The sequence below is a fragment of the Meleagris gallopavo genome, chromosome 19 (genome assembly GCF_000146605.3).
Source record: "Meleagris gallopavo isolate NT-WF06-2002-E0010 breed Aviagen turkey brand Nicholas breeding stock chromosome 19, Turkey_5.1, whole genome shotgun sequence".
Taxonomy (NCBI): Eukaryota; Metazoa; Chordata; class Aves; order Galliformes; family Phasianidae; genus Meleagris; species Meleagris gallopavo.
In genome coordinates this window covers 1,284,023-1,294,259 of record NC_015029.2, presented here as the reverse complement: position 1 = coordinate 1,294,259, position 10,237 = coordinate 1,284,023, and the positions used below count along the sequence as shown (strand labels likewise).

At 49.1% G+C, this 10,237-nt stretch overlaps 1 protein-coding gene across 6 annotated transcripts in view; it reads left to right on the top strand.

Annotated features, from left to right (window-relative positions):
* Positions 1–10,237, top strand: part of RGS3 (regulator of G protein signaling 3) — a 74,733-nt gene that overhangs the window by 22,450 nt on the left and 42,046 nt on the right. For 3 of the 6 annotated variants that reach the window (XM_031556142.1, XM_031556141.1, XM_019621344.2), the window contains 6 exons: positions 2,726–2,807; positions 3,548–3,653; positions 3,899–4,238; positions 4,680–4,719; positions 8,342–8,532; positions 9,956–10,039. In XM_031556142.1, coding sequence (XP_031412002.1) covers positions 2,726–2,807; positions 3,548–3,653; positions 3,899–4,238; positions 4,680–4,719; positions 8,342–8,532; positions 9,956–10,039 — 843 coding nt within the window. Of the gene's footprint in view, positions 1–366; positions 553–2,725; positions 2,808–3,547; positions 3,654–3,898; positions 4,239–4,679; positions 4,720–8,341; positions 8,533–9,727; positions 9,752–9,955; positions 10,040–10,237 lie in introns of those variants that run through there. The other 3 variants (XM_010720730.3, XM_010720728.3, XM_019621345.2) reach the window with 3 other exon arrangements.

Here is a 10,237-nt window from a genome sequence, read left to right as displayed (position 1 = left end):
AAAAGAAAGCCACTCTCTGTTGTCCCCTCCAAGTGTAAGCAGTGCAAGCCATCCCTTTAATGAAGTCGGGCTCGCGCGGTCGGTGCCTGTGAAATGCTGCTCAGACATCCTCCAAGTGTTTGTGAGAACGTCGCAATAACAAAGTGCTCCGTGCGGCTGAAGAATGCCACGGGAACAAAAGCCACATCAATAGAGCAGGGACCAGGGAATACTAAAGAGTTGACAGGAATTTTAATATAAAACTCTCTCTCTTCCTTGTCACTTGGGGTTTTCAGGAAGCCCTCTGGCTTATCGTAAAGCGGCATACAGCGCAGACAGGGGCCGGGAAGGTGAAAGGTGGCTTCCTGCCATTCTTCTCTGGAGCTGGGTTCCCATGGGCGGTCATGCCAGTTTGACTGGGGTTTGTTTCTCACTGGTGCAAGACGAGGAGATCGGGAGCACGGCTGCTTCGGGACGCTGCGTTTTCATGGGCTGACGGCGAGGTTGGGGGCTGCAGCCATGAACCGCTTCAACGGACTCTGCAAGGTGTGCTCGGAGCGGAGATACCGGCAGGTCTGTGCCCCCACTGTGGGGCTCCGTGTGTCTGAGTGTCCGTGGGCTTTCTCCCCCTTGTCAGGCTGTGAGTGCGCTGCTGATGTGCTGTCGTTGGTAAATGGTGGTATTAGAAATAGAAATAGAATAGTGCCTGCAGGTGGGTGTCTGACCTCTTGCTGCAGTAAGTGGGGATGGAGGAAGGAGAGATCTTGCTGCGTAACTTAGGGTGCAGCTCAGCAGCTGGCTGTAGAAGCGCTCAGCTGAAGGATGTTTCTGTTTGCTGCACATAACTGCAGGGTCAGCTCTCTGCCAGGAGGCTGCAATCTCTTCTAAAGTTGTTTTAACAGAAATGTGTATGAGAATGAAGCGTTACTTGAAGCTGGCCACAACCAAAGCTGACCGAGGCAGCTTGCAGTGTTGTGCACGAGCCGGCGCAGGCTCTCAGATGCTCTCAGTGTACAGCTCTGGTGGGGAGTTTTGCTGGTGTGGATCTTGGTCTCTTGTACTTTAGAATAGTTTTTCCACTGGGGTTTGCACTGGGGCTCCCAGCTCGTGGTCACATTTTTTTGTGCTGCTGTGTTCATACTGTATAGGCAATGGAGTTTGCAGGGAGAACTAGCTTGATTAAAAATGCCTGCTGCGTGTCAGAGCTGTAGTGACTGTCTCATGCATGGTCCTCTGCTGTGCAAATCAGAGGCAACAATGACTTGTCCTATATCTCCTCAATTCTCTATTTTGGCAATTTCTGCTGCACCTTCCAACACAGCTATGAGCACAGTGAGCCTGTGCCTGCTGTGGGCTGGAGCCTTGTACCATCGTCACTCATCTTCCAGCTTACATCAGATGCTCGTATTTGTTAGTTCTGTGCTGAGTGGCAATAATGGATGCTGAGCTCACTGCTAATCCCACAGTGGTGGGATCTGAGGAAGGCAAGCATCGGCAGTGGGAAGGTGGTAGACAAGAGCCATGAGCTGGAGTAGAAGCAGTGGGAGAGCCCTCTTGGTGTGGGGAAAGTTCTGGACTGGGGAGTGACTGCGGGGGGAGATGCTGGGCTGTCAGGGCTGGTGATGTCCTGCAGAGCTCAGGTCCCCAGGTGTTGTTTTTAGAGTGTGAGGCTGGTTTGAAGGTGCAGAGCCACAAGCAGTCATGTTCCCTATTTGAGAATACAGTAACCTCCAGAGATAAAAGTACATCCAGTGTGGTAGGACTGGACCTATGTACTCGATCCTGCCAGGGAAAGACACTGTTTCTTTTGAAACTTTTTTTTTTTTTTTGCAGAGCAATCAAACAGGGACAGAGAGCAAAGAAAGGAAAGCTCACTGGGTTTGCCCTCATGCTGTAAAGGAGTGTGGAAGCAGTTCTTGGCTGCTTCAGTTGGATTCTCCTCTCTATTTGTTCTCAAAATAGCTCAGGTCACACATGTCAGATTTTTTTTATTTTCTCTGTCAGTAAAACAGGAATTCTGACAAATGTCTTGAGAATAATCAGGTACTTGCAGGAACTGTCGTGCTGAGCTGCTGCTGGAAGACAACATAAAAAAAATACAATTTTATTAATAATCTAATTGTTTCTAGAATCAGGAGGAGAAATGAGCCTAAATCAACACAGCATCCATCCTATTCAAGCTCATCAAGAGAAACATACCTCAGCTACCAGGGTGATGCACAGAGCCCGCCCCAGCTGGTGCCTGGCAGGCTGAGTGTGCTGCTTCTCACGGCTTCCCCTGGAGCAGAGGAGTGCTGCTATTTGTGTATTGCCCCACTGGGGAGGAAATGTTTAAGTGGCTTACTTGGAGAAGCTGTACTAGAAGTAAGCATCAGAGCCAAGTTGCCAGGTTTTCCTTTCTAGTGTCTTGACAGACTTTTCCTTATGCTTGCAGGAGTCATGAAGGAGGACTTACACGTGCTCACCTTGCGCCATTCATCTCTGCTGGTCTTGGGCTTGACTTCACGTAGTTTTTCACTGCCTTTTTCATCCTCTTGGCTGCAGAACAGGAGAGAGCCATTGTCAGTAGGGCTCACAGAGTGACAGTGTTTATTGGGACAGTTCCTTTGGGTTCTGCAGCTGCTTTTAGAAATGCTGTGTACCCGCATTTCTGTGGGGTAGCATGTAGGTGAAACAAGGGATGCTCACTGACCATGTACATGGGTGCTTTCCTATTGTAAAGGGTGACCCTGCTGTCTCTTTTCAGATCACAATCCCTAGAGGAAGTGATGGATTTGGCTTCACGATCTGCTGTGACTCCCCAGTCCGTGTGCAGGCAGTGGACTCTGGTAAGAGATCAGCTCAATTTTATCCCTCTTGATGAACTCTCCTTTGCATCTTAAGAAGACAAAGGCTGCTGTGTTATTTTTTTGGTGTTGCAATGATATGCAGAGATTTTGTTCTCTCTCCAATGTGAGAACTATCTGGCTGGCTGGGAGACCTATGGAGAGTACATAGTGGAGCCAGACTGGCACGGGAGGGAGCAGAATTGCAGAGGGCCTTAATTGCTTGAGTGGATCCTCCTAGTATGAGCCTCCGGGATGGATTCAGCATCTCTGCTATCCCACTGCACACCAAGAAATCTCTCTGGCTTTCCATGTTGAGCTACTGGCAATGTCCTCTCTGGGAGAAGCAGTGTGTTTGGACCACAGACTGGAAGCAGGAATCCACCTGTTCACATCCTGAAGTTCCAACATGAATGATGCATTAATTTATACCTAATTCCTAGTATTATTTATGCAGTGTATATTTAACACAGCAAACTGACAAGGAAAGCATTGCACTCAGACACTGTGAAATTGGACTTAACAGATTTCAATCAGTTCCTCTGTGATACATTCAAGACTCAAAAATATACTGTCCTTAAAGTAAAGAAGAACCTTAGTTCTGTTAGGAGAAACAGTTGAGTCTTGGTTGAGCGAGTGGTACAAGCTGTGAAGCTGTGCTATATGGGTGTCCCCTCAGCACTGGTATTCTCAGCTCTGTGTCCAGCAGATGACTGACAGTCACCCATCCCTTCTCTCCCTAGGTGGCCCTGCAGAAAAGGCTGGTCTGCAGCAGCTTGACACAGTGCTGCAGCTGAACGAGCGGCCTGTGGAGCACTGGAAGTGTGTGGAGCTGGCACATGAAATCCGGTGAGCGTTCACCCAAAGCATCAGTGCGGTGATATGGGGGGAACAGCCTGACGGAGCCCAGGGCACGACAGCGGGAACTTTGGGTGGCTGCAGAAAGCGGAAGGGTTTGGGGGATGAGGGAAGCTGGGAAAGGAGTCTTTGGAGGGGGAGAAAGAAAGGATGCAGGGACTGGGAAGGAAGGGCTGCTGGCTGTCTGAATGCCTCAGAGCCTGCTGCTCTGGCTCTGAATTCCCCATCTCTTGCAGGAACTGTCCCACAGAGATCATCCTGCTGGTCTGGAGGCTTGTCCCACAGGTCAAGTCTGGACCTGATGGCATGATCCGCCGCTCGTCCTGCAAGTCTGCCTACGACCTGCAGTCCCCTCCAAACAAGCGGGAGAAAAACAGCACTGTGCCCCTGCGGCCTGAGCAGCGACGGAGCTGCCATGTCCTGTATGATGGGAGTGATGGGTTAATGCTGAACAGCTGGGAGAGGTACACGGAGATCGGCAAGCGGGGCCAGAACACCATGCCCCCTCTGTCCCATGTGCCCTCTGCTGCTGACCAGAACTACATCATCCTTGCACCTCTGAACCCAGGGAGCCAGGTAGGGCTGCCTCCATCCCCACACTCATGTTACTGCATGAGATGATGGCTGTGCTTGCTGCTTTCTGACTTGACCCAAGCTTCAGACTTCTCGGACACTATCTCTAAATGTTTGCCAGGGCACATGCTGTGTTTCTGAGCTGGAGCTGTGTCCCTGGGTGACCTTTCTATTTCTAAAGCATTTGCTACTAAGGCTGCAGAGCCATGGTGAGTGAGCTGCTGCCTCCTCCCAGGGCTCATGCACAGGATGGGAGATTGGAAAGTGTTTCCACTGTGCAGGTCGCAGCACAAACCACTTCTCTCATGTTCTGATAGTAATAGAGCAAAGATGATTTTCACCTCTGCTTTGAGTTTGGCATGCTGAAATTTACTGTTTGTTTTTGTGAAGTCTGCCTTGAAGTCTGCCTCAGGTGGCTGTTCCTTTTTGGATTCTGTCTTGCAGCTGCTGAGGCCTGTGTACCAGGAGAACAGTGCTACTGAGGGTAAGTTGCTGATATGATGAGAACATTGGTCAGAGCACCTGGCAGAGCCAGACCCAGTCTATCCAGCACCAGCAATCCTTGCTCCTAGCTCTACTGCCAAGTCCATCACATTCTGAGGACAGTGGCTCTTGGCATTGTCACCTTCCTCCTTTCTGGATCAAACGTAAAAGCAAGAACCCTGCTACCGTGCCCAGAGGAGAGCACAGCTACTGGTGTCATTGCTTCATGGCGAGGTCTCTGGGAGCTCACAGGATGGCTGGTGACAGGAACTTTCCACTGGGGATGAGAAAAGCATGAAGTGTGAAAGTGCTAAATATTCACGATGTGGCAGATCCCCACATATTTGTGGGTTTGTCTGTGATGTGTTTCCTTTCTCAGGCAGGATGCAACAGCTGGGGGTGCTAGCATTGTTTCCCCCTGCTTTGCAGTTCATTTTATTAATAGTAAGTGAGAGTGGCCATGAGCTGAATTTATGCAAAGAGCAGTGCAGATCGAAGTGCAAGGTTTGGGAAATGTTAATTTCTTGGGTTCTTGATGGTTTCTGGACCAGCTTTCCTTGAAAATCTTCGAAGCATTAACACTTTCTGCAATGAATCTACTGGGTCTCCTTGGAAAACTACGTACATGTGGACTTGCAGGAGGAGCAGGGTTGGGGGTAGCTGCATGAATCCTGGCTGCAGGACAGGGAGTAGAGGCTAACATGAGGTCTTGCTGAGACAGGTATCAACAAATGACTGCCACTCAGCATGAGAAACCAGGGGCAGAAGCAACCCTGGAGCCTGGATTTAGTGCCAGGCTGTTCACTGTGTGTTGTTGACTTTGTTAACGAAATGGCAATTTTCAGCATGCTCAGCTCCAGGCGGAATCACCTCTGGCCTGCTCCTTGATTTGGGAGCTGTGGGAGGCAGTGCCTGTGCTCTGATCTGTTAGGATGCCCTGGGGGTTAGCTGTGTGTCCTGGCAGAGCTGAGTTCCTCTCCATGGTTTCTCAGGAAGGAGTCTCTCACTCAACTGTCCCTCCCTGGTGCAGGAACAGCCATCAGTGCAATTTACAGGTAGAAAACCTTCTGTAAAGGTTGGGCAGTGCTCAGAGATGGTGAAATGTGGGGCTGGCAAAGCCACGGTGGGGATGTGAGGGAACTCTGTGGGGTTGGGGCCTCGGTGGCTGGATGGCCCCAGCTCTGCAGATGGATGAATTTTCTGCACTTGAGCTGCAGGGACTGTTATGTGCTGGGGTGACTGCAGCTCTTCCCTGCTGAGCTGAGCTGCGGGGACTTGTTCTTACAGAAGGATAATAATTTTAAAGACTCGAGTTTCTTCCCTGTGTAATTTTTAATGATTATTTTCAGTTTGTTTAAAGATAAGTCATCAGAGAGAGGAATGCAGTGGTTAACCTGAGCAGTACAGAGGCAGACAGTAACGATAAGAGCTGATGCTTCTGTGCCAGCAGGCAGAAGATGGGACTTACGCAGGTGATGAATGCCTCAAATGAAAGAAGGTGATTTAGGGATAAGAGGAAAATCAAACTCTGCATGGCCCAGACAGATTGTATCTGTCCTGTGTCGGACTGTTTCTCGTGCTTTGATTTTTATCTGGCAGCACAACCACGAGAAAGGGGAAAGAGAAAATACCAGAATTATTGCTCTTAGAGGTAGAAACAACACTCTAGGTCATGAGAACCTCCTCCTCCCTAGCCCCAAATGCAGGCAGTGAGAGCAAACAGTGGGGCTAAGTTGCTGGCAGAGTGTGGTCTGGGTCTGCTGGCATTTATCTGAAAGTAAACATGCTGCTTCCTAATACTTCATGGAACATGTAATGTTGGGTAGGTTTGTGTGTTTGCTTTGGACCAGACCCTATCTGCTCTGCTCCATGTTCAGAAGTGTTTTGGCCCATTCTGCTCAGGAAGTTATGGGTTTTTGTTGTGGTGCAAAGGCAGAAAGCACCTCACTGAAAGCTGCTGTGTAGGAACAGAAGGACGTGAGGCTGGAGGAGGGATGCTCGTGGTAGCTGAGCTGGGACATCCCTCTGGCATGGCCCTGAGACATTGCTGTGGCTGATAATCCTGGGCTGATGCTGCACTTCTCTCCTGGTCTGCCTGCTGGATCCCAGCAACTTTGGTTCATCAGCTTTGGGAGGAAGAAGATGCTGCAATGTTTCATTGGAGCATGGATATTTGATTAGAGAGAGACATCCACTTTCCATTGGAGTTTTTCCTTTGAGCTTTAAGACAACACAGGTGACCCAAGTGTGCTAGGTGACAAAACACTGGTGGAAGCTTTCTGGATGTATTCAAAGGTTGTGAGCAGAGAGCTTAGAAACTCAAATGGCAATGAATACCCAGCAATAGGGGTAGGAAGGACTCACCCGAGTAGCAGCCAGCAGGGATCAAGGATAATCCGAAATACTTTTAATCAGGGAACTGTTATTTATGTTAGAGATTCTGGGACCAGTGTGACATACCACCCCGTGCCAGCTGGCTTTGAGCAGTGCAGTCTGGTGGGCACGGGGTGGCTGTGGGAGCTGCCATTGGCTTGCTGGGAAGTGGAAACTGTGCTTGCCCAGCTGAGGCTGTGTCACGCAGCTTCCGTGTAATCCCTCCTTTGAAGGGAGATAATAGCTCTTTGCAGTGGAGTGGGACAGAGTGAAAAGCCAGTCAGGCTGCTCAGACTTCCTCCAGCACCAAAATGTGATGCTGAGAACTGTGGAGGATGATATGCCAGCCTCATGCCTAGTGAGGTCATCCTTTGTAAATCCCCCTCCGTGGCTGAGTAACCATCGCTCCCCGGAGGCAGTTTGGAAGGACAAGGGTAGATCCCATGCCCATGAGTGTTGTTTACTTCTTCTGTTCTGTTGTCCAATCTAAATGCCGTCTGAAAGCTGTTGATTAAAAGCATCAGCTGCTCCCCATGATATTACATTTCTGCACTTTGCAAACTCCCATGCTCTCAATTCAGTACAGGCAGGAGCTCTGTGGATAAAAATGTTTTCCAGTGTTTTACTTTCACCCTGAATTAGTCATGGATGGTTTTCCCCCACCTGAAAAGGGTTTGCCCATGGTTTGGTGGTGTGGGCAGCAGTTTCCTGATGGGAGAGGGATCCTCCTTGGTGTTTGTGTGACTTGAGAAAAAGCTATAAAGGTGCTTGGGGTTCTGTGCTGCTTGTTTTGTACACTCAGTACTGCAAAGAGAGGTGCATGTAATCACACCACGTCTTTCTCTGAAGTATTGTGCTGTACTCATAAATTGTGCAGAACACTGTGCACACCCAAACACAGGAAGGCATGCTGGCCTGCAATGGGGGAGGCTGTGAATTTGGGGTTTTGTCTGTCTGTCTTGCTGCTGTTGGGTGAAGTCCTGGGCCCAGCAAGAAAATAGTTCTTACTTGTGCAGAAGCATCAAGGGGCATCTCATTTTGCATTAGGAGAAATGAAGTCAGTGCTGTTATTTCATGAGTCCCCAAGAGACCTTGATAGCAGAGTGATGAATGTTCCTGCAGCTCCAGGCTCCAGCTATTCCTCTCGGGCTCTTTGTGCCCTCCTCCAGCCTGTGATGGCAGGAGCTGAGCTGGCAGTGCACAGAGTGCTCCTAATTCTCTCTGTATTGCTCCTTCCTCTCTCGGTCCAGGAAATGGATGCAAAGGGAAATCACACACGGGGTCTGGGAGAAAATCCAGACTGATGAAGACTGTGCAGACAATGAAGAGCTATGGAAACTACCAGAATTGCACTATAGTGAGGCCACACATCCCACACTCCAGCTATGGCACATATGTGACACTGGCTCCCAAAGTGCTGGTGTTCCCCGTCTTCGTGCAGGTAAGCGTGGCTGCAGGCGATGTGATGTGGATCTGACGCACAGCACAGAGCTTGCTGCCATCTCTTGGGTCCATGCTGCCATGCCAGCTGGCTGCCTTTCCCAGTGTGTGAGGTCAGCCTGAGTTCTCTTCTCTGGGGTGGCTGGACTCAGTTCCAGGTGCTTTCTTTAGGGGAGTTGTGTTCTGCCCAAGCAATGCTTTGTTGGATTTTCCCTTTTCAGCTTTCCAGTCTGGCTCTTGGGTGCTTGTTTGAATCAGGGGAAGATATCCCAGTTTCCAGGCTTTGGCAAGCAGCTTTTTATAATTGCAGATCAGTATGAGTTCTTCATGCTGTTAATTAGTGTGTGGACAAAGGTTTTATATTCCACTTAGTGGCCTGCACTAGAATTTTTGACAAGGATGCAGGAGTGTCTTGACAGAGGTTATTCTCACTCTCCAGTTACACAAATGATTTTCTTAATATTACACCTTAATTTGGTGTCTTCCATTTTTGTCCTTCATAGGGCCAGAACCCCAGCAGGTCTGTTCTGACTCTGTAATCTGACTGCATTACTGATGGATACAGCATCTCTGAAGCTGTGGGAAGCTGTCAGCCCTCCTGTTAGCAGCTCAGACCATTTCCTGTAGGCTCAAACCTGTGATGTCTGTTACTTTGGCCAAGGCCAGGGAGCTGCATATTTGTTGCCCATGGCCATGTACACCATTTGTTCATCAGCAGCAACACGATTAGCACTCTGGGCTCCGCTCCTCTGCAAAATTTGTCTTGGACTGAACCTGGACTGTTTCTGCCACTTCAGGAGCTAGTTCTCCTGCTTTGCAGTCTCATACTGCCCAGCCCTGTGCTCTGTACCTGTACCTGTCTGGTGGCCCTGCTGCTCAGCTGGATGTCAGAGGGCTGGGCAGCAGCTACGACAGCTAACATGCTCTCGTTATTCTCTGCTGTGAAATGGGGAGCACTGGAGGTACTGACTGGAGGGCAGAATGTGACATGAGGAAGGACAGAAGCCTTACATTTGCTTAAACTTGCTGTGAAAGTAATCCACAGAACCACATAGCAAATATTCTGTCCAAGGGACGTGGGAACCTGACGGGCTGCAGTTGTGGTTGTGCTTCCTGCTGCACAGCACCCATAACCCGCGTGGTGCAGAGCAGTTAACGTACCAAGAAGCAAGCAGCTGATTATTGTCTTTTTATAGAAGAGCCTGACATAGATGTTAAATGTAAGATTTTCTTTTTTGTTGCATAGCTGGACTGCAGACTTGTGTATTTCTGAGTGCAGCGTTGGGTGACTTCTCCCTGGATGAGTTACAGCTTAAAGTGAAGACAAAGTGGGTTTGGTGGGCGGAAAGTTTTTCTGGCAAACCACACTTCCAGTGGAAGGTTTGACTGTTTCTTTTTTTTCTTTCTTTCCATTTCAAATGTAGCCCTTAGATCTTTGTAACCCAGCCCGGACTCTGCTTCTGTCAGAGGAGCTGCTTCTTCACGAGAGCAGAAGCAGGACTATCCAGGTAAGGCTACTTCAGTGCTGCCTGAGCTTTCTGAATTTGCTTTTCTGCAGACTCATATGGTAGATTGAGAAGGGAAATGCGCTACTTTGCTGAACTTTTATTAGTATGATAGTTGGAAAGAATTTGTAGTCGGAAAGAATTGTGCTGGGATAAACTAAATGTCAGTGCTTTATATTATTTTTATTTATTTATTTTGCT